The sequence below is a fragment of the Cynoglossus semilaevis genome, chromosome 10 (assembly GCF_000523025.1).
Source record: "Cynoglossus semilaevis isolate Cse_v1.0 chromosome 10, Cse_v1.0, whole genome shotgun sequence".
Classification (NCBI taxonomy): Eukaryota; Metazoa; Chordata; class Actinopteri; order Pleuronectiformes; family Cynoglossidae; genus Cynoglossus; species Cynoglossus semilaevis.
The window spans coordinates 13975342-13999991 of record NC_024316.1 but is presented as its reverse complement, the minus strand read 5'-3'; the positions used below and the strand labels follow the sequence as shown (position 1 = coordinate 13999991).

Genomic DNA, 24650 nt, shown 5'->3' with positions numbered 1-24650 from the left:
AAGGGTTAGGGTTGAATAAAGCCACGTTCCTTTGCTTTTGAGTAATTCGGAAGTATGACTTACATTTCCTCAATAAGGGCAGTTATTAATATCTCGCGTATCTCTCTGTTTGAAGGTCACTGATGACGTTCAGTTTGCTCAGTGTGCTCATCAGACGGATGACGTAAATATATGACTTAGACTTTTCCACTATTTTCCACTGCATGTTTCTGCATGTCACCAGAGAGACAGAGTTGCGCATCAACAGCCTGGACTAATTCAGCGTGTTGTGTCTGACCCACAGACCTGACCATTAACAGAATCAGGCGTGATTACAGATAACTCAACAGTCTGCAGGCAGAGCAGGCGTTCAGAGGTCAGTGTGTCCCTCCTGTCTGCTCCCGATTTTCTGACCCTACTGCCCGGCCCACTGAGTCGAGGGCCGGACCACTATAGGGCAGTCTAGTCTAGTCGATCTCGTAGTTTTTGCTTTGCATGAATTGTTCCAAAACAACCATTTATTGGGGTTGGTGAGAATGGAAACTTCGTCAGAGATTATTGTCACGTTATTTTTCTTTGTGAAAAGCACAAACATGCAACAATTTCATAATTATTAAAGGTGAAACTGCACATACGCAGCATCGTGCACATTTGTGGGTCCACATAAACACGCGCTAATGTGAGAACGGTGAGGGAACGTGCACGCCTGTGATTTCGAAACATTGCAGCAACATTTGCTTGTTGCTGCATGTGTAGGATAGTTGACTTCATTCTTTGGACGTTGCTGGCAGCCCGCCTGTGCACCGCTGCACATCCGGTCATGTGGACATCTGGAGGCTGCCTCATTATTCAGTACATCAGTCCTTATACAACTGTTCTGACCTATATCTGTAGGAACATACAGTGTCTTGACCACACCACAATCCCTTACCCTAGTAACCTGATTACTGACCGCACAGATACACACACTCACCAATTCTTCACGTTTTATTCTCCCCCTCCCTCCTGTTTGGCGCCCCCGGTGGTTTAATTTTCAGCCCATTGACTGATTGAGTTTGACACCCGCTGTTTGTCAATCTAGATTTTAGATCAGGCATAGGCCAAACTAAGGCCCGGGGACCAGATGCAGACCGTTCAGCTATTTAATCCGGCCCGCCAACTTTTCACAAATTACAGAATTTATTTAAATTATCATTATACTTCTACCTTTTCCCTGCAATTCTCATTTACCCAAGAGATTGCTGAGAAAATGACAAAAGCATTTTTTAGCATTTTAGCCTTTATGCCAGACTTTTACATCACATTACGTCATTTATCTGAGTTCACACACACACACTCCGGCGAGTCAAAAAGTACAGTTTATTTCTATTACTCTATATAATTTTTATAATTAAGTGTGTTTTTTTCATTATTATATTTCATTGCCTGTTTGCACCGTTGGTATAATAGGACTAAAATTTCACTAATGCTAAGTCTGGCATATTTGACTCTTTAAAGTTCTTTAAGTACATGTATTTAAACAGGAAATAATAATAACAACAAGGCTTTTGTTCCAGCGACAGTCTTTCCAACATGGTGGTCATGAACGCGTCTCCACTTCCAGTGTCTTAGACTGTGTGTCGCTTTAGTAACAGGCCGTGCAGGAAAATCCTTCTCTGAAGTAGGTCAGGATCACATAACTGTTCAGAAGTTTTATGCGGTGACACACTAACCTACATATGCTCAACAGACTATTGTCACATTTTTGACTGGAAGGTAAAAGCCCAATTCTCCTGACGACTTTTCCTTTGAAGCTTCAGCTTTCGCTAAAACTCTAGCATCACATGAGGAGAAGTACTTTTTCCTGTCTGTTTTTAATAATTAAGTAGAATTAATAAGGTGAATTTAGCACTGTTTTCCCTCCTTATAATTGGAGCATACGGTTATTCAACATGGACCAAATAGGATTTTAAAATCGTGTCTGACCTTTAACTCGACACGCTTCAAAACACTGAATGACAAAATGGGTCAAGACAACAAAGCAGAGGTGGCCTCAAAACGCAGCATTATAAAATCAATGAAATGTACAGCGTATTGATGACACACCTGCATGAGAATGATCGTGGATTTCTTGTACAAAAAACAGGTTTAAATGCAGCTAATTCACACAAGTGTATAAAATAGATCTGTGAATGACAAAATTTCAGAGAGGATTCAGGACCAAGGCCTGCAGACTGGTGACTAATGGAATCTGAACTACAGACACTTTTGCAGTGACATCTTAATCCAGAGCTAAAAGACTTGGAAGACAAGTTAATCCTTGGTTTAAAAACAATACCAGAGCTAATTGGATGATGGTCCATCTTAGACAGGCCTGCAGGTGTCACTGCAGCTGACACCCATGTTCTTGGTGCTCTGATTTAACTCATCAATGTTTCTATGTATAGTTGAAACATTTAAATATATAATAGTTACAATACTTAAATGAAAGTATGCAGAGTATCCAACAGTCACTTTAAAAAAAGAAGTTACCCAGGTTATTAAATAAAATGAATAAAAAGTTACCCAGGTTATTAAATAAAATGACCTAAATTACTATTTTAGTTTGTCTTCTATCAAGTCAGTCATGTACAACTGAGGATACATTTTAACAATGACCTCCTACTTTTTTTAACAAGATGTGAATGGAAGACCTCCAACCACAAAGAAACCACGGCAGTAAACTGACAATTACTTTTGCATTACCTGTGACCTACAAATGTGATTGTGAATTCTGTGGCAGGATAACAAGATACGTGCGTCACCGATGTGCACTTCCTGCCTGTATGTCACCGCCTTCACAAACAGTCGTTTACGACTTATTTGATTTCACTGTGGCAGTAAAACCAACATAGGAACAAGAGAGAATCAGCCCAATAGATCAGTATAATCTGATCAATTAATGTATGATTATATGATTATATGAACAGACAGGGCGTTCTTTAGCTATATATAAAAAAAAACAAAAAAACAAGAGGAAGCTACAACCGGGTCAAAAGTACAAAGATTTCATTAAGTTAAGTTATATGATCATTTTGTCTCTAATTCCATGACAAACCAGAATGAAACACCCAAATGAAATCATAGAAATAGAGAGTACACAGATAGAGTATATACTAAAGGAAACACTGACATCATGCTGTGGGTCAAAGTACTGCTGCTCTGCATCTTTTATCAGAGACTGAAGTCAATGTCAGGTCAGATAATGCTTTTAATATATGTTGATTTAAAATAAATTTAAAAATAGACACTAAACTAATAAATAATAATAAAAAACACTGTATAGTCACTTCTTTCTCTCATTTCTTTTTTAACACCCTTTTTTTGAATTTTTGTTTATAAAATTCATATAGTTGTGAACTATTATTTCAAGATTTAGAAACTACATCTAACACATATACACATATATTTACATATGTCTATCTCTATCTATCTATGGATCCTGTTTGATTTAAAAAATGTTCATAAATGTTCTTACCTCCACCTGTTGACACCGACATTAGAGGAGCCTGCGAACCATGGGTCTAAGAAGTAAACGCAGCGTACTGTGTCTGCACCTCGAACAGCCTCCCGTAGTGCAGGGTTGTCATGGAGACGGAGGCCTTTTCGGAACCAGTGGATGGAATTTCGGGCCATGGTATTCTTAAAAAAAGGACGAAGGTACAGATGCGATGAGGACAAGGTTTGATTCTAGACTCAGGTTTAGTCACAGATTAGATTTGTCTTTTTTAAACAAATATAAAAAGTATCCACAATAACAGCAAAATGAACTACAAGGTGTTTTAAAGACTGCAGACCTTCACAAGGATGGGACTGGACGTTTTGACTTAAGAACCCAAAATCAAACCCACATGAGCAGCAAAAAGCCCTGAATGAATGTGTTTATTAGTTGTTGTTTTTTTCTTTTTAAAGTTAAAGTATTTTGTTTATTGAACCTAGTAATTCTTAAACTCCTGTGACAAAAATCCCTCATTCTAAATAAAGATTATAAAATAAACAGAATCATACAGTGCTTTGAGTGAAAATCTGTTAGAGGCAGATCTGCGATCACAGGTTCCCATGTTGGGTCTGTGATCATTTCTACTCTTCATGTTGCTGTGAAACATGCACAATTCATCAGACAAAATTGACAAATGGTCAATTGTATAGACGAGCATCAGAGCTCAGCTCCACAGCACCGACATGTGTGACAACATGTGATGGCACCTCTGCCAAATTAAAGCAGCAGCCTCACCCGAGATGCAAAGGTGACCTGGGTCAAAAAGAGGCACAACGCCTCCAAGTGGTGTAGTGAGTGTAACACAGCCGTCACACACAGAAGATCCATTGTTGCATATCACACACTTCATATCTTCCTGTTTCTCTCCGTCCTGTGTTTCTACTGTGACCTGAGGCCAGTTCATTTATTAAATGATTCAAACAAAGACAAGGGCTTTGATTACACACACACACACACACACAGGTCACTGTAGCCCAAACACAGCGTTTACAGACAGTGTTGAGCCACTGTTAGTAACCGGTTCATATTTTTGGCCAATAAAATGTTTTATTGAAATGGCAACAATTTTAATTTTCCGGGGAAAAAAAGACCACTTCAGCAGTGGCTGACCAGCCAAGAGGTCAGCTAATTCAGCTGATTCAAAACAGAACTTGATTAACTGTGCATCCTGACTAGAGGACTAGAGCTGGGGGGTTGTAAATAGAACAGAACAACTTTTATGGTCAAGTTTAACTTGGTATAATTAGATATATAGCATCGTATACTGTTTTCTGACCTTCCCCTGCAGGCTGTGTTATGAAACTACCAGAAACTGTGACAGTGGGACCTTGTGAGAAAACAAAGGAAAAGGCATTTGAGTGTTCTGGACATTCTCCTGTTGTTGTTAATGCAGTTTCTCTCTGCCTTTGTCAATATCAAACTGTAACTGCAGGAAAAAAACAACAACATCAAGACACAGGTTTCTTGTCATTTTTGGTTTTCAGAGTCTGAGATTGGTTTGAGTGACCAGGTGCTTCAATAAAATCTTCCTGACAGTCCTGATGTTACCAACCTTCTAGTTCCAAACACAAGAAAGAAAAAAAAACAACGATTTGTAATCAATATGAACCAAAAATCTGTTGACGTCACCCTAACACAAAGTAATTTTCACAATTAAAAAAAATCTAAGTTTTGGAATATAATTTACTCATTCACAGTTCACACACAGGTTAAAATAGGACGTCTGCTTAATTAACCTGTGTAAAAAAAACCAGACAAACAAACGGACTCATGCTGAAAATATTTTATATAAATGGTGGAAACAGCTTGCAGTGTAAGACTAATAATATGAGAAACACATCATTGTTCAAATTAGACACACACCTAATAATCACTACACAGCATTAAGCACCAATTCAAGAGACACCCAGGAAATGAAGAGTGAAATAACATTAATAACTATCACCTGAATACACATCACCACTTTGACATATTCGCTGTGGAAAGCAAGAATGAAGAGACGAAGACAAAACGAAGACATAATATAGATATTATCATTGCGTGGCTTAAGAATGAAAAATATTAAAGAATATTATTCTGCAACACTGGCCTTATTAGTAGGTGATTATATTGCATCAACTGATTAATAAAATAGTAATTCACATGTCATTTTAGCTCACTGTTAAAATAAAAAAGAAAAATTGTTAAATCACAGTTCGTTGATTCTGATTTTCTAACGACTGTTATTACATTATTATTATTACCATTTAGGCGCTGGATTAATTAAATAATTAAATAGCAATATTTGCAGTGATTTTAACGGAACGACGAGTTCTGGCTTTGACACCGAGGATAAATAAAAAGTAACTAATTAAGTGTCAAGTCACAGTGTATGTTCCTGTGACTTCTCCAAAGGGAAATTAGGTCACCGTCTATTCTGAATGGAAACTGATAAGTATATCCATACGCCACTGCCAGTTATTAACAGATATAGCTGCACATACAAATCTATCAAGGCGAAATTTACGAGGTAGTCTGGAGAAATATAAACTCAGATAAAGTTAAAGTCCATGGGAATAAACGTACAGCACAGTACACTAAAACGGGGTCACCAGAGCGAAGCTTATGTAACGAGTGGCGCTGTTTATAGTAATATTGCCACTTTGCTGTTAAAACTAAAACACTAGAGATGCAAAAACCATCCGCCGTACCTTGTGCTGGCTCCGCCGGGGTGATATCTATGTCAAGCCCAAAGAAAGTAGCATATCTTCCTTTGGTTTTGGTGTGCAGGAAATTGTCGTGTGCCTAGCGGTTGCCTGTAGATCAGCCAGAGAATCTCTCTCGTCTCCCTGTACCTGTTTTCTGCAGCTGCACTACTTTGTTTCATAAGAGTTTGACTCACTGCGCATGCCCCGCCTCCAAAGTGCCTGCCACAAGGTGCGTTCAAGTACAGAAGAAAAAAATGTTACAGATCGCAAAGCGTAAATCCCGCCTATTCAACTTGGCCACATTAAGAGGCAGGATGCAATTATTTTATCAAACCACAATAATCCACTATCGGTAGATATTTATTCAAATTGTTTTGTATACATTTGTTCACACGATTAACATTATGTTTTTATTCAAACAAATACCACGTATTAACACTAGAGAAATTAATAGAAGTACATCGCTTCCTGCTTCGTCAAACATTAAACGTAATCCATCTGAAATCCGTTTTTTCCCGGCAGTTCGTGAATGCAACGACAGACTGTTGTGAACGTGAACGCCGACGTACTTTCCGTCCGACGTTCTTATTGGTCTGTTTTCAGTCACACGTAAGATACCGGGTCACGTTTAACAGGCATGGAAATGCGGAAGTCCATGTTCATGGCTGAAAGTGGTAGTGGCATCTGTGTTTATGGGAATGACTGAAGAGCGAGGAGAAAAAACATTATCCCTTTAAATATATCAGAGAAGTTTTTTTAAACCTCAACTAACACATATCTAAAACATATACATCTTCAACATATTTAAACAGAAGTGCATTTTTAGTTCGTTGTAACATATTTAATTATTAATATACATTCAGTATTTATCACCTCAAAGAGGTGAAATGTGAACATAAGAGATAGACTGATATATATATATATTTCCATTTTTATTTATTGAATATAAAATAAGATTAGATAAAAAGCTAAATTCATACAGAAAGACCATCAGCTACCACTTGAGATGACACTTCATCGTCATAGCAACCACCCCTCCACTTGTATTATGTGGGACTTTCAAACAATTTAACAACAATAATAAATTATTATTATTATTATTACTGCTATCATTCTTCATTTTCTTCCTCTTCTTTATTATATTTAATATTACTCTTATTGCTATTATCATCACAAACTTGTTATGACTCTAAAATTACTCCTGCTTCTTCCGTGCTGCCCCTGGGAACAATTACCTGTGGCTGGGGATTAATATTGTTGTTTTTCTGGGGTAGTACAGAACACTGAGAAACTCATTATCATAAAATATCAAGAAACCCTCTGTGATTTGAAGGAAACTGCCCGGAAACTATGATTACCAACTGTTCTGTGGCAACTCATTAGCCCATGACAATGATTGGATTTTGCTTATTTTCTTTCCTGCCTGTCAGCAGATGGTTGATGACAGCCCTTTCCACAGACCATCACTAAAATACGTCTTTTTGCATTTGTAATCCTTGTGGCCAAGTCTCTATGAAGGCACATTATCAGTGAGCCTGCCTGGGAGACGTCAACTTCCCATAATAACAACTACACTTTGCATCAGAATTTATTATTTTGTTTTTGTGTCCCACTGAAAAGAGCAGCTTCTGGTTCGAATGTTGAACTTAAAAAACTTAAAATAAATAACCAGTATTTTGTAAGTGATTTATTATCACCTCTATTCACTTCCATAGTAAAACGTAGTGTAGCCTTCAACAGTGTACACCCCTGACACAGATAGCGTGTCTTGTTTTCTGACGACAGTCATCATTAAGTTGAACTTTTGACGATCCAGAACGACGAGTGATGCCACTGTCTGTTTGCTTACGTTACTCTGGCGGTGCATGGGGGTGAGGGAACACTGCTCTCTGATTTACCCTTGAAGTTACCACTGGGGGTGCTGACGTTGTGTCTCAAGGACGTGTGCATTTCTGACGTTACTTCTGTAGAAACAGTGCATTCTTTACTGGGACTGTGATGGTTCAAACATTTACAGTGTTGTTTTTTTGACAGAACTTTTTTTTTAAGCCAGCGTAGCTAAAGAAGGCCTCCATAACGAAGGATCAACTAAAACTGCACACTGTGGTGTTTATAATCTAGGGGTCGCTATGCATCAAAATGTACACTTTTCCCAAGTGGTGAAAAGTAATAAAAAACAACAAATGATGTTTAAAATCAAGTTTAGTTCAAATAAAATGTATATATTTTTTAATATACAACCATTACACCTCAAAATGTTTTGACAGAATTCCTCACAATTACCAATACCCTTCCATTTGTGGCAGCAGATAGCTATAAAAAGAAAAAAACAAAAAAACAAACACAGAGACTCTATTGAACTATTGAAGATCATTGGTGTTTTCTTCAATTCCTGTGAGTATATCAGCATCGTTCAACTTAACAGGTCCAGATTGCACTCTGAGGTAGTAAATTGTGAGTAAATTGAAACAAGAGACCAATGTCAAATATGAACTGCTGGTGAAAATGTTTTATATAACAAAAACTGGTTTAATGTCAGCTATAGCCATGCTGTGTTGAAAATAGTTTATAATTCATTCTGACAATTTGACAGAACTCTAAATCTTCAGAGGTAATGAAAAAGAAAAGAAAGCTTAAAATAAACGGGCTTCTGCCCCACACCAATTTTGGTAATCATCAGGCCTGAGAATAGAGACTCATTGACACACAGACATGACATGAGCCACTGAGGCCAAAACAGATGGAGAGTGTCACTGCAATTTTTACCAAACAGCGTTTTCCTACACTCTGAGACTGATGACGTAAGACTGTGGTATCTTTCTAATTTTTTCCTTTCCTTCATCCATTCTATCTATCTATCTATCTATCTATCTATCTGTCTATCTATCTATCTGTCCAACTTGTCCTCATGTGAGTGTATCAGGCTGCCACCAAAGGAAGTTAAATAACATTACGAATAAAATAATGTCATCACGTGTTTAGGCCATGATCAGCACCTGGTGAGCAAAAAGAAAAGTGTCAAAGGCTGTAGGGTTGTAGAACAACTTGTCTGTGACAGTAGTACTCATTAGTAATGCCTATTTGAGGCAGAGACTGGGTGAAGTACTACTTGACGCCCAGAGGCACAATGAAATGGTGCCATCAGCAGAAAAAAGGACACAGTATGTGGTGGTGCTTTGACAGAAGGTTGCAGCGACAAGAAGCAACATTTGTCCACATTTGGTCATTTTTGATGCTCAATTCTCTGATTCACTGTTGAAGATAGAAAACCTACACACAGAGATGGACAAACCCATATGAATCAACAAAGCTGGTGAAAAAAAAGTCTGCTGAATGAGACAGTGATTATGTTTCCTGTAAATATAAATATAAATCCCTATCTGTCTATCTATCTATACCATTGTTTTCCAAAGACTGGGTCGCGACCCTCTGGTGGGTTGAGAGATTTTTATTTGGGCCGTCTCACTTCATGTTTCCCAGGAGTTTATGAATAATGTCTATTGACTTGGGTCGCAGAGGTTTGTGGCTTTTAAAATATGGGTCCCCAGAAAAAAGGTTTGGGAAACACTTTTTTATACAATGAAAAATTAGATCATGTTCGATTTCTTTTTTCTTATATTCCAAACCTTTCTTACATGTGGAATATATCCTTTGAAAAGTTTCTGCAACAGCTCGTTTGACACCAGTGCCAGGGGATTATTAAAGTATTTTGTACTTTTTGATTTTGTCACAGCATGCTTATGAGAAGAGGAAGAAAAAAACATTTTTGTGACCATTTTGCTCAGAACAAGTAGCTTTACAGCAAAATGAGAGAAAAACCCTTTCGAATGGAAATCTAAAAGTTTCTTGTTATTCGTTGCTTACGTGTATAACACCAGGCTGTAACCATCCAGTTAACGATTTGCCAAAAGCAATGCTGGGTGAAACCCACACGATTCATCTGTCAAACTGTGACAGATGAGCTGCAGCACCTTTGACAGCATGTGTGCAGACGTACAGTACAATCTCCTGGGGGCACATGCGCCTCCTCGTGTCTAATGGTGCGCGTAGATATAACACAACAGCACCTGCTCACCATCCGCCCCACTGGTGTAAACTCTGGATGCACAAAATCACCCGCCCCTCGTTGTAGGCACGAGGACAGCATGTGTCTGAGTTGACTCACTGCTTGGCCCAAACGACGTCGCCGATCACGCTCCTCACCTCGTTATCACACAAAGAGGCCTTCCCTGCGGTAACTGTGCTGCGCACACACCTTCCTCTGCTCCGTCTGCTCCTCAGGGGGAGGCAAAAAGTGAGGAGCAGCTGTAGACTGTGTGAATGCTAGTTAGTCTCTGGTTTACTTCCTGAACATCAACAGGTGAACGTAGATGAATGTTAGGGTAATGTAAAAATCCAACTGACATATGCAGATACCACAGATTTTTTCCTTTTAACTGATCATTAACACATTTGCAGTATTTCATGGAAATAAGCCGCCACCCATTGTTCAGTTTAATGGTTGTTTTGAAATGCATCAAATAGACCAGTTTCCCAACCTTTTTTTCTGGGGACCCATATTTTAAAAGTCACAAACCTTAGCGACCTGGTTTGTGACATGATGCGAGACGCAAAAAAACCCAAAAAACTCTTGCGACCCACCTGAGGGTCGCGACCCAGTCTTTGGAAAACAGTGAAATAGACTGTGGTTCAATACATTAGGGCTAAGTAAGTAATATTGGATCAATCCCTAAAATCCTAAACATAAAGTAATATTGGATCAATCCCAGGGCAGCGGTGGATTAATCATGAATAATTGTGATCGTAACAAATAACTTTTAATTAGGAAAAATCCTAAACATTAAACATTACCAAATATATATTTTTTAATTTTTATCACTAGTTAAAAAATATTGAAACAATTTAATTTTAATATCAAAAAGGTGTTGACAGATGTCCCATGAATTATAAATTCAAAATATAATTAAAACCTTATTTTCTAAACTATCAAAACACTGACTGTTGATAATTTATTATTTGATATTTCATTTCATCATCAAAGCATTTTTAATTCAGCGTGAAGAAGACCTTCAAAGTCTGAGTCATACTTTTTGCGTCCGTTTGCCCACGGTGGTCTGTGTGACACAGTGATGTCATCCGCCCATGTCCTGGGGAGACCATGTAAAAGACCTCCAGGGAGTTGATGGTTCCACTTCCTGTACGTACGTAGGCTGAGTCGGTGATGAAAATACCAACCTACTACCCTCTGTAACACCAGAATATAAGCTGTGGCTACGAACCAGTGACAAAACCCAAATCCTTCTAAATGAATGTGTTATTTATTCACTGATTTAACAAAGAATCTGTGGGTTAGTGTGATCATTGATTATTACTGAGCCCATCTGGTTGGTAAATGAGACCGGTTAGGAAGCAGAAAGAGGTGGTGACGTCAAATATCGCATTAACAACAACAACTACATCTAAAAATAAAAGGCTTCGGAGAATAATGAAGAGAAGTTCCCAAACTGTAGTAAAATACAGAAAAAGAAAACAGAATATTAACTTCAGAATATGAACGAGAACAAACATTTACTAAGAGGAAACGCAGAAAACAAGTATTTAAAGGTGTTTGTTATGATAAGTATTTTTTTTAAATAAATTTAAGGTTTGGTTAAATGTTAGGTCCTGATGACACAACATGAAAACACAGAAACACACAAAGCCAAGAAATTATTATTATTATTAGTATTATTCATAATCATAATTCATGATTTTATTTAACTGTCATATTGTGTGCAAACAGCAACACGTCCGGTCTTTGTCTCATACAGCTCACCCGCCTCTTACTGTTACTCCACAACAAAGTGTTACCTTTTAAACATCACGTCAGAATGTGTGACTAATTATGGGCAGAACTATTTCCTTTTTGCTAACATGAGACCAAACATTAAAATTCCACTACTAATTGTGTTTTTTTTTTTTCATTTTGTCCTTCAGAGGGTTTCAAATCTAAATATTTTTGCTTTGTAGCTGTGGAAGTTCTGACCGGTCGTGTAAAGTTCACTGACATCCGTCATGACGTGGTGATGCAAAAGGGAACTGTAAATGACTGTGTGCAGACTTTGTTAACCTTCCGTCTGACGTGAACATATGGATTCACATTGTTGAGAAAATAATTCATTGACATGTTTACATTTTCACTAATTGCCACCCCTGACGTGACACATGACACATGACTGGACGGTGCGGTGCACTTGTGTTAGGTCAAGCACCAGCTTTCTACACATGAGATAGACTTTGAATTTACAAAAAATATTCCCAAAAATTACAAAAATACTCCCATTCATAGAACCCTCAAAGGGACATGGGGGAAACAGTTTCTGGTGAGGAAGTGAAACGTGTATTTATCAACTCTCTCTCATGTCCCTTAAGGGGCTCCGTACATGCACGGACATATATGAATACATACAGTATAAAGAAAAATGTATTCACATGTATAGCACATACACACACATATATACAATATATATACATATACAGTATATATAAAAACAAAAATATAGCCTTGCAAAAATAAATATACTATCTTATACTATCTAAATTAAGGATCAATAACATACATTTGTTAATAAATCACAGTGTGGACCGGCCAAACAAAGAAAAGTCGATGATGAACGAACGAACGAAAAGATCAAAAAGTTTAACCGGAAGAACATATACTGTATGTTTGTGAGAGGATATGAAGATCGGTCAGAGTGAGATACCGTGTCACTCCTCCATTTCCTCATGTTACTCTTCCTTTATTCGTCTCGTCGTACACCCACTACTCTTCTGTCCCTGTAGTGCCTCCTCACCCCCACTCTCTCTCTCTCTCTCTCTCTGTCTCTGTCAACACATGATGAGACATGTGGGTGACCATCCTCAGGTTTGTTGTTCTGCCAACTGGGCTAACATTACTGACTAATGGACAGTCTTCTGTCCTACACAGCTGCCGACTCATCTGTGTGAATCGCTGTGCGCATTATTCCCGTCTGAATGCATACATGTTGGGAGTAAATAAAAACATGAATCATCACGACAAGAACCGCATTAATAGTCAGTTAGAATAATAACAAAATATATTAATATTATATATCTATAGTAATAATTTATTACTATACAATTACATGTTATCATATATATTGTATGTGTATTGTAATACTGTAAACGTAACTATATTTTAATATGAATATCAACAGTACGCGTTCACTTTTCTCTTGTGTTTGACTGACATCTAGCGGTAATTTTGAGAAACTGCAGTTTCATGAAGCCGTTGGAATGTGTATTGAACGTCAGACTAACTGATTTTTAAAAAAAAAAAAATTCAGTTTTTAGTTTATTTTCTTTATTAATAGTTTCGTGGCGTGAGGCTAGATGTAAATAAATAATAATAGCATTTCACTTCGATCCGTACAAGATAAGAAGATAAAAATATCAAAGGATTAAAGGGAGGCTAAAGATAATGTGACTAAAGATGGCAGTAATGCTACAATATTGCTACTGACTGCTGTAAAGTCCCAAAGAAGATTAAATTTCAACTGTTAAAAGCTGCTTCAGCTTCCAGTATGAGCTGCGAAGCCTGTGACAGATGTAGATGTGTGAACTCTGCAGAGGTTTGGAAGCAGAAAGTCACACAACCGTACAATCCTCTATCGATCCTTAAAAAAAACGACATTGAACAGTCCATGAATCTCTTTATAACATGCCCAACCTTTGAAATACTGGCAAATTAACAAGTAAATTAATGACCAAACAAAACTTTGTAATGCAAAGTACATTTGGAGGACTTGGCCTTCCTCTCTTCCTCTGCCTCCTACTCCAAATTTTCAACGCAGCTAAGTTGGAGAACGTGGATGAAGTAGCAGTTGAGATTGTCGTCAAAAGCACCCCATGCAGCGCCACCTGTGGGCTGGGTTTTAAAGCCCAGACTCTGTGTCTCCTTAAAGACAGTAAAGCTGCAGTCGAAGAAGACCCACAGAGTGGAGGCAAGACGGAGGTAACCCAGAGCCAATCAAATGACAGCAGAGCTCGATAACGAAACTGTCAGAGAGAGAAAATCCTAATAATACTGTGAATGTGGCTGAATTGAAGGTGTCGGATGTGTGCCGTGTCCGCAAGGTGAAGTGTCAGATGTCTTGGCAGTGTGGCCTCAGCACGATGACCGTCGTTGAAGGACAGAGGGTTGAGTTCGACTGTCTGAGAGAAATTGTGGAGACAGTAGGGAAGTTCTCCCCCAGGTCAGTAAAGACGTGAAAAGGAGGAGATCACAATTAAAAAAATGTTAAAAGGTCTTCAAAAGTTCTAATGTGAATTTTTTGCAGGGTGTTCTGGCGTTATGCCCCAGGGATCATCACCTCTGATGACACACTATTTGCACGTTGGAAAGCGCCTCTGCTGGACCGTGTGATTCTGGACCCTGTCAGAGAGAAGGATGCAGGTAATCACATATCACTATAAGTCAACAGGCTGCTGTCTGTCCTGTCTGGACAGGATCACAGGCTGTGTAAACTGTCCAGTGTGTGAAACATGTTGGGGCCGAGATCGCTTCCCTGGGGTACTCCTGTGTTTACAATGATTAACAAGAGAATCTATGAGACTCAGCTACGCCAGAGTAGACAGACATAAACTACACCTCATCAACAGCAGTGTCACCGTTGTCCTGTTTAGGAACATACCGCTGTGATGTGCAGGACAAAAACTTCCGCAGAGTGAAGAGGGCCTACTGGGGCATCAGAGTTTTACCCTCTGGGATTTTTGATCTGGACTATGAAGGCACTTTGTCCAAATGGGACAACTGGCAGAACCAGACTATGACTCACCTGCAGGACTACAAGACTGTCCTAATTTACATGGTAGGAAAAGAAAAATTGATTTGGTTTCTGAATACTTTCATCATAATGTTACCTGGTAAGCAGGTAGGAAATATACAGGATATTACAAGTGTCATTTTGATCATCCAGGTTCTGATCCCACTGAGCTTTGCTGGTGCTGTGGTTGGACTAATGGTCGGCCTCTACTGGGCAATGAAGACAGGGAAGTTGAGGTATTTTAACACATTTTTGGAGTATGATCACAAAAAAAAAAGTTTTTCACTAATTATGATGAGACTCTAATTTTTCATAGTTTATAACCTCAAAATACTCTAAAGGAACCTGCAAAATATCAAAACAATGCCATATTTTCCAAAAAATGTTCCCACAGGTACAGCTAATCCAGGTACACTCATACCAGACCAAACCTTATATACCTTATTTTGACGGAGTTGTTCCAATAGATGGCAGTGTTGCCCCACATACATTTCCTGGTTCGAGGAAACGATACCCACAGGGATAATTCCCCCCCAATGGAACTCAGGTGTTTCAACGAATCAAATATGGTTAAAACGATAAAGAAACGAAATTCATATGAAAAATTCAACACTTACAAGTACCGATGCTAATCACAGAAGATATCAAACAGATGAGTGCGATGTAAAGGGTCAGAGCAGAGAGTTTTGAGTCCTTGGAGAAACATCTTTATAGTTAAGTTGAAATGCTCTTGAATAGTATGTTTGGTCTTGGTAGATAGATAGATAGAACTTTGTTAATCCCTCTGCTGTTTCTTTCAGGAAATTAAGGACATTGTCTCACACAAGTATCTACATCTTGTGCTGGTCTAAATGAGCTGAAAACAAACCAACAAACAACACTCCCCCTGCCCCCAAAATCTAATCATTTATGCGTATTTCTACAGGACCATGATGTCTCATCCAGTATTTTCTACCTGTAACCGACGTCTGCAGCGTCAGCGCCTGAGCAGACAGCAAAGGAGAGCACACGACAACAAAGTGACGTCATGAACATGGAGTCGTCTGATAGAGGGAGGAGTCAAAGCAAAACAGGGACTCTGGGGAAATAACTGAAATGAAATTATGACGATGCGCTCGTTGTAATTCATCCATTTCCTCATTGGCTTTGTCCCACGAAGGTCCGAGCAGCGTCATTTCCCTTCATTTACAACGTCAGATTTGTCAAACGTAATTGTTTTACCAGTGCTCTCTGCACTATTTAATTACTGCTCCACATTACACTCTTATTCCGCATGCGCATTGGGGGAGAAGGAGCTCTAAAATTGTACTTTTTGAAGAAAAATAACAAGAATTGTCTTATGGTTTATCATCGTGTGAACTCGTTAAAACTTTCACTCTGACGTCTTTGTGCAAAGTTTTTACCACATGAAAAAATAATCTGATAAAAGCTTCTGTACTGAGCTGTGAGTACTCACCACTGACGAAATGGAATGGTACTTTACTGCATCAAGTTCTCACTGCATTGCATCACTCTCTCTACTCTGGGGTCTACCCACACCTCCCTTTATATTTGTTTGGTGCTCTACTTATTATAGAACATTAAACTTAACTTCATTATTATATAACAGTTATATAACTGTTAAAATTCTTAATTACTGTGCGCCACTGATCTGTACTAATGAGAGCAGATGTGTTTTTTTTCTTTCTGCAAATGAACTGTAATATCTGACACAGGTATTGACGTTTTAATTCAGACATGTTTTCAGGGACTGGGTCTCGTCTAATATCATTGTACGTCTCAATTATGGACAGTAAATGGACCGCAACTTATGAAACCCAAGAGGAGAAAATATGGAAAGAGAAACCACAGATGGCTTTCATCAGGTTCAACTGCTTTAGTGAGTATCTGCTGAGGCCTGGGGCACACAGCATTTTGTTTAAAATTCAATCACAGGCCTTATTTATTTATTTATTTTTTAAAATAAGGAGTTATCTGCACATATACGCGTATTGTACTGCTGTTTGCATTAGCTGGGCCATAAATAATGTGCTAATATGCTAATGATATTCCCTGGTCTCTGATTTGGTCCAGATGTTGATACTAACAACATCTTGGAGAAAAAAACAAAACAAAACGAACTTGTCACAAAGTGTCTTGCATAATACGACAATTTTGTTGATGAGCTCTTAACCTTTTCTACATCTGTGCACCACTGTTGTATGCTCTCTGTCTCTCCTCTGTTTGGTTTTTTTTGTATGGAGAAGTAGCAGTGACCTTTTTATGCAACACTGCTCCTGTCGTGATCGAGTGCCACATTTTACTTGTATTTTATCCAATGTACTCAGACAAACAAAGTGAGAATGTCACATATGATTGATAACTAATGGCACAGCCTGAAATCCCATCTGTGGGGAGCTGGCATCAATGGAGAATTGAATTTTGATGTTATGTGAATTTAGAGGAAAGCAGAGGAGGAAATTTAAGAATAAAACTTTAAAGTTGATAGGCTAACTCATTTTACCAACTGCTGTGTGCTGTGGAACATTATCCAATTTCACCTAACTTGATTAAAAACTATTATTCATTTTCTGCAAAATGGTTGTCATTGTTTGCCAATACGATTCAATTGTGGCTAAGAATTTAGAAACTCAATTGCTGCGGAAGGATCCTAATGTCTGTCTTTCTTCAATTCCTGTGGGTATCTCTATGTTGTGTTCAACTAAACAGGCCCAGGTTTCATTATGAACACTAACTTGATTACTTAACTACTAACCAAGTGTGTAACCTAGGTAATTGCCTAGGGCCCCGCGCTGGAAGAGGCCACAAAGAGATAGCTGACCTTGGTCGACATAACAGTGACAAAATGACTGACTGCTCTGGACACAGCAACGATGTTTCCTTATTGCTGGTGTTTAAAAACAAAAAAGAAACGCTGGAAACAACTGCGGCTGAGAAAGTGTGTGTGTGGGACACACCTAAACCACTGACTTTGAAGGAAATTAAGAGGGAAACATTTTGGATAATGGTGGTGAAACTGAGGCCATGGATGGTAGATATACACAGATGCAGAAAACGGCTGACCTTTTCAACGACCTGCCCACATGCCCCCACTCAGTAATTGGAGGCTGTCACAGCGGGCAGCCTCCGTGTGTGTGTGTGTGTGTGTGTGTGTGCGGCCTCCTGTAGCTACCAAGCACATTAAATTAAATTCTGGAGGGCTGACATTTATATATTAGAGCCACAGTTGGGAGATGAACGTTTGAGATGGTGTGACTGAGAATCAGTGCATGATGCCTCAGACTCAGGGAACAAAACAGAATAAATCTCCATGAACACCTCGTGATTGCCTACATTTCTTGACATGTCTTACATAGAGGACTGTGTTAATAGTGTCTGCACTGCTCCGCATCCACCAGTTCAACATGTGTCAATGCATTAAAGTCTGAACACTGACACTTTTACCAGATGAATTTCACATCATGTGGTTCATACTGATTTCATAAGACGACGACCGACGACCGTCTGTGGACGTATTTCACGTGTAAATTTAATTTTAGTTCACTTTTGGAGGCAACTCCTGCAAAAACAAATGTTGCTTGGCTTTGCCTGTACATAGTCTGCATCGTATGATATTCTATGGTTTTCGAACATACTTTTTTCATTTCAAAAAAAGGACAAATATAAAAAATATTTGGTCGTGTGTGTTCAACATACAACAGTGTCAAAATTCAAAGTGACAACAAGACTCTGAGCCTCTGTATTACTGCTGCATTCTGATGTATGCACATATATATATAAGAACGGTGGGACAGTTCAATCTCTGATCCTTCTATATGAACCTTCTCTGTTCCTGCGGTGTGTGTGTGCGCGGGTTTCTCACACATCCCATAATTATGCACAGTAGGGATTAGATGAGATGGACTCAGTTAATCAACCACAGGTCTGAGTGTGAATGGTTGTGGTCTCCATATGTGGCCCAGTAGGAAGATGAAAAAAAAACAACTTTGATTTCATTTCCTCATGTGTCCGTGCCAAATGTTCCCACAAAGTCTCGACTGAAGGCCTGGCATGAAGACCATAAACATCACTAGTTAATGTACCGTGTTTTTTTGTGTCATTATCTCTGTCTGAAACGACATGAAAATTAAACTGGAATTTGAAGAGAATCTGGTCTTATTTGACGCGACGTCTGTGTCAGTTCCTCACAATAAGGTTGTGTTTTTCGTGGAAGAGTACCCTCTCCCATGTACTCCCATGTACACCCATGTACACGCATGTAATACTGCTCATTCATGTGAAATGTCCAATTACCTTGTCATGAGGCAGACATGCAGTGCATGAAATCATTCACATGTAACTGTTGAACAGTATTTGTTTTCACAATGAACAACGGAAACATTTGTTTTGTTACACTTTTTACCAACCACTACAGGAAAACATTCATAGCAGTGGGATTTAAACCTATACTACACAACCAGGTGGGTCTCAAATACAAAAGCTGGTGAAGAGAAAATTAATGAAAGTGTACTGATAAGGATATTATAAGTATCAGGCCTGATACTTAAATTTTTTTTTTTTTTGTCATATTAGAAACATTCTGATCAAGGTTTGTTCTGTTACAAAAACACATGTAAATACTATAATGTTGTATACCTAAACCTAATGTTTTCATGTTTAATTAAATAATTTTTACCACTATTTTAGCATTTAGCATTTGTATGTTATATATATATATATATATATATACATGGCTGCCACAGGTGGCGCCATTAGGTGTACCATTCCTCAGGGGCTCAAACCCAGGTCAATTTAGTGTAAGGCAGCTCCCTTCTTCACGGCCCCTGAAAAAGAGGTCATTGGACCAAACTGATTAAAATGGTTTGTGGTCTTGTTTCTGAGTGCCCTTAAAAGTCTTATTTCACAGAAGTGTTTATATATTCACAGTCTGCGTTTAATTAAGGTGATATTACTCATACGCTGAAGGACTCTCCACTCCTGTTGTTGTTACGTCTCGTTCCTCATCTTATTTATTCCACCCCTCCCTCCGTCCTTTTCATCTCCAGGTCCTGTGTGTGTGTGTGTGTGTGTGTGTGTGCAGCGTAAGTGTAATTAATAAAGGCAAAATGGAACATGTTGAAAGTATTGTGTTCTGACAACTCATTTAAATAATTCCTTACAGTACCCATTGTTTCTGTGCTCTCCTCTGTAACAGATGTAACATGTAAATGTGGCGTTCAGCAAACAGCTTTTGTAACAGCCACTTAATTCGCGTGGGCATTTGCTGTCTGATGGAACAGACATGTACAACGACTCCATCAGATGTTTTAAAGGTCATGTTCCCAATGGCTCATTAAAAACATATTTGCTTCACAAAGGCTTGTGTGTTTCTCCTCTCCTCTGTGGTCAACTCCAAATGAGTGAACTTTAAAGGTTTTTTCTCTTGTTTTGCTTTGTCTTCTTGGGAAAATTGAACTTGCGTTGAGTGAGTTGTAGAAATCAGTTTTTACGGACTTCCAGCCACAATACGGACCACTCGCAGGAGATGCGTCCGCAAGTTGACGAACACGTGAAGTGAACGAGTGAGGCCATGTGGACTGCACCTAGCGTTGGCGTTATAACATCTTTCAGACATCGGTCGTGATACAAAAACGGTTGTGGACCGCTGCCTTAGAAAACACCTTTTTATTTATTTCTTAAATGCAACGTGACATGTTTTCAAGCTGGTCTCTACCAGGTATTATTTTTTTTCTGCAAATGATTTCAGGCCAAGACAACTCATCACAGACGTTGTAATTAGACCTGCATTTAGCTTTATGATTGTAAGGCTCATCTCTCTCAATAGTCCCGTAGGCCGCTATTATGACAGTGAAACTGAAACCACCTTTTGAACCTCCATTTTAATTCCAGGCTTTTAATGTTGAAGTTATTGAGCAGCACAGCGCTCCGAGGATGACAACAGCGAGACGGAGAAGTCATTCTGATCTGTTAATTACAAGGAGCTCCTTTAAAGTTTTATCTTCTCCTGCAGTCAAACAAATCAAGCTGTAGATAATAAATCGCATGTTTCACCTTGGGTGTATGTTTCATTTTCACATCCTTCACATCAGGAAAATGTCACGTTATGGGTTTGTGAGAGGGATGTCACATGTTCAAACCTCTTCGATGGGATGAATTAATTTTTTTTTTTTTATTGAAATGATGTGGAGTGGTTAGATCCGTTGCCTTACAGCAAGAATATCAGTGGTTCGATCCCGGGTGGTAACTGATAAGTCGTTCATCAAGTAACCTCCATGAAGACAGACAGACAGACAGACAGACAGACAGACGGACACACAGACAGACGGACAGACAGACAGACGGACAGACAGACAGACGGACAGACAGACAGACAGACAGACAGACGGACGGACAGACAGACAGACAGACAGACAGACGGACACACAGACAGACGGACAGACAGACAGACGGACAGACAGACAGACAGACAGACAGAAAGACAGACAGACACACAGACAGACAGACACACAGACAGACGGACACACAGACAGACAGACAGACAGACAGAAAGACAGACAGACAGACACACAGACAGACGGACACACAGACAGACAGACAGACAGACAGATAGCTTAAGTGCTAAGGGGAGCAGGTGTTTTGGTAAACAGCAGACGCAGATGAGTTGAGGCTGAGTGTAAACTAAATACATGCCTGAAGCACACCACTCTGAATGAGTTTGTGATCACATTGGAAAAAATTTGCCACTCTCTGGGGTGTAAACACTGGGGGCCGAACGTGGGGTCAGGCAGGTGTGGAACCTACTGGGGGATGTGATGATGAGAGACTGCATGCTGTGTTCAGTGCTGCGGGCAGTGTGTCGCATTAGTTGAGGTAGATTTGCGGTGCGGTTGAACAGCTGTGAGGAGGGAAAGAAGTTTCCGTCTTGGACAAATGTTGGGAAGTAAAGAAGCTTTTGCCGTTTTTAGTTTGTAAGTCGTTTCTATGTGCCAGTGATTTAAGTTGACATTTCTCTGCTCGGTCATTATTCCGTCTCAGCTGGGGTGGTGTTTGCATGACCACGTCGGTGGTCTGCACACTGATTTGGTGAGGGAATGTTTGCACTGGATCGCTTTCCTGATGCAACCCACACTGGGATTTGGAGAGCAGGTGGTAGCTGATTTGCTAGGCTTAAAATCCATTGAATTGTGTAAAAATTTACAGATGACTGTCTTTTTTTTTTCTCAAAAATTTACTTGCTTGAAGTGGAGAAAAAAACCCAAAAAATGTTCTTAAGAAACGTCTGAAATTTAACCACTTACTCTTTATGCAGCAGTAATACGTGGACATTTCAGACATTCTCCAACCCACACTTCTCCTGCTGTTTCTATTATTATTAACAGAAATCTCTCTGCCACATGCCTTTGGCTTAATTTCACACATTGTATGGTTCAGTTCTCCTTTTAACTCTTTACAGGATACAAATACTATACTGTTGAGTGGGTTGAATCTGAATCTCTGTTGCATTTTGTCAATAATTGACCATTTGTAATTTTGGGCTTTGTAAACCCACAAATGTTAGCACGTATACAGGGTCTATGTTCACAGTAATATGTGGTCATTAATAATATTGTGTATTTCATAATATTTGAATGCATTAAAAAATATAAAAAAGACATTAAAACGACGTCATGATGCTCGAGTTCTTGACATTTTAATTGACAATTTAACAGATTTATAGTTGTTCTGTGATGTCCTCTGGCAAATAAAACACTTACACAGATATTATTGTTTTTATGACAATAAACTGCATATTAAGCCCTGAAGATACGAACATGAAAACATTAATACATTCACAGTTTCTTGTGTATTCCATTTCCAGTTAACTTCATTGCCACCTTCTCCTAAAACCTTGTTTTTCGTTTGGAGACACAAATCCACAGGATCCAAAATGAACAGAAGGAGCTACAAGGCTAAGGTAATGTTTGCCGTCAGCTCTGCGGGAGCGTAGGTGGATATAAAGAAAATATTGACAAATGCAGGCCGGGCGATGAAGGAACCCCAGGGCGAGTGACGCACGATAAAAAAAGGATGAATGAGTTGCTGTATCAGTGGTTGTTAGACTGAAGTTTAGAAATCAACTGTTCCTGAGTGGCCTTCAGGACGTAGGGAAAATCAGCCTGGGTGGCTGCGGAAATCAATTTGAACCACACCCACAACCACCGTGAAACCCATAAAATGAGTGAGTTTACATGGAGAGTAATAATTCACTGAAAAGATATTTCAGTGAATTACACGGTAAAGAATGTGTGCATCGTCAAAGTGGGTTGCTTCTGAATCCAAATTAAAAAAATGCCATGTCCATACGCGCATAAGCTCGTCTATGAAACATGAAATATTGAATACATCTATTATATTTTGTCCTTGAATATATTTAATGTGATAAACAGCCGGTCTACATTCATAACACAATGGTATATTCAGTTACATTTTTATATTAAATTGCAGGGCTAGCGTAGAGCCCTACCTTAGCTATTCCAAAATATGCCTAATCCTAATCCTGTCCAAATCACAACTGGACATTGAATCTTAAACCTTAAAAAAGCCTCATCCATAATGGGGGACCTTCAAAATGTCCCCACGAACAGTGTCCTCATAACTACAACACTGTCCCCACAAGTATGGCTATACCAGTATCACACACACACAAATTCTTTTGATGAGGAAGATGTGCAGAGATGCTTCAATTTTTACCTCAAACTTTTGGGAGAATATTTTATTATGCATGACCGAGCCATTAAAAATGCAGTTGGTGAAATTTAAAATCCTACATTTCTCCTTCATGGCTGCGTCTACCACAGTTCACTTGATCACCCGGAGGCAGAGGCTGCAGTGAATCATCCAGAACTTATTCATAGCTAATGTGCTCTTACCCCGATTGCTCTGATTGCTGCGAGTGTAATGCATAAATGTCCAGCTGCCTATCATTACGTCCTCCAAACGCTGCTGTGATTAGTCCTGCGTGTGTGTGTGGCCACATACAGTTTGTGCCACCGAATGTGTGCGTATCATCGCCAGGCGCCGCAATCACTAGTTTTGTCTCTTTTGAGACACATGCTGCTCCTGACACAGTTGACGAGTACAGATTGCTCACACTCATCACAGGAAGCAGGGAGCGTAAAAAAAAACACAAAAAAAACGGCGCTGCAGGTCCGGTCTTCCTGGAGGACGTTTCCTCTTTTATCCTTTCATTTGCTTTTTACCTTCAATTGATCGTGACAGTTTTTCCAGTAGTCACAACATTGTCTCCAGTTATTATTCAGTCTGTGCAGGAGATTGTCCAAAAGTTTTTTTGTTTTCGAAAGTTAAGAAAGTTAGCAAACCCGCCTGTGTGCGTGTGTTGAGTTTATTGATACATATGTCGTCCTGCTGTGGTCAGATATCAAATTCTCAGTCCACTCATGGACCCATTTTAAATTCTCATCCTGCGCTGCAGTATCACCATGTACTGAAGGCCGTCAAAGGATCGTGATCTTTGCTCCAGGTAAATCTATTGATATTGAATGAAAATGTAATTATTTGAAGCTATATTCATTTACAGGTGTGTTGTTTGTTTATTGATTTATTTAATGAAGGAGTAGGTGGTGGCTGGGTGGAGGCGGAGGG

General features: G+C 39.1%; 2 protein-coding genes across 3 annotated transcripts in view; one reads left to right on the top strand and one right to left on the bottom strand.

Annotated features, from left to right (window-relative positions):
* LOC103385152 (cryptochrome-1-like) overlaps positions 1 to 6378 on the bottom strand; it is a 38140-nt gene extending 31762 nt beyond the window's left edge. Inside the window, exons 1-2 of one of the 2 annotated variants that reach the window (XM_017036144.2) lie at positions 6187 to 6378; positions 3476 to 3639 (exon numbers count right to left, since the gene is read on the bottom strand). In XM_017036144.2, coding sequence (XP_016891633.1) covers positions 3476 to 3633 — 158 coding nt within the window. In that variant the 5' untranslated portion in view covers positions 3634 to 3639; positions 6187 to 6378. The remainder of the gene's footprint in view (positions 1 to 3475; positions 3640 to 6186) is intronic. The other variant, XM_025059344.1, reaches the window with a different exon arrangement.
* Positions 6379 to 13409: 7031 nt separating this feature from the next.
* Positions 13410 to 17374, top strand: tmem81 (transmembrane protein 81). The gene is made up of 6 exons (XM_008318936.3): positions 13410 to 14197; positions 14293 to 14438; positions 14523 to 14638; positions 14869 to 15053; positions 15162 to 15244; positions 15934 to 17374. The coding sequence occupies exons 1-6, from the start codon at positions 13946 to 13948 to the stop codon at positions 16037 to 16039; spliced, it is 888 nt and encodes a 295-aa protein (XP_008317158.1). The 5' UTR covers positions 13410 to 13945; the 3' UTR covers positions 16040 to 17374.
* The last annotated feature ends 7276 nt before the right edge of the window (positions 17375 to 24650 follow it).

Coding starts and splice junctions, on each gene's coding strand:
- tmem81 (XM_008318936.3), top strand. CDS start 13,946: ATGACCAAACAAAACTTTGTAATGCAAAGTACATTTGGAGGACTTGGC. Junction 14,439..14,522: donor GTAGGGAAGTTCTCCCCCAG/GTCAGTAAAGAC, acceptor AATTTTTTGCAG/GGTGTTCTGGCGTTATGCCC. Junction 14,639..14,868: donor TGTCAGAGAGAAGGATGCAG/GTAATCACATAT, acceptor TGTCCTGTTTAG/GAACATACCGCTGTGATGTG.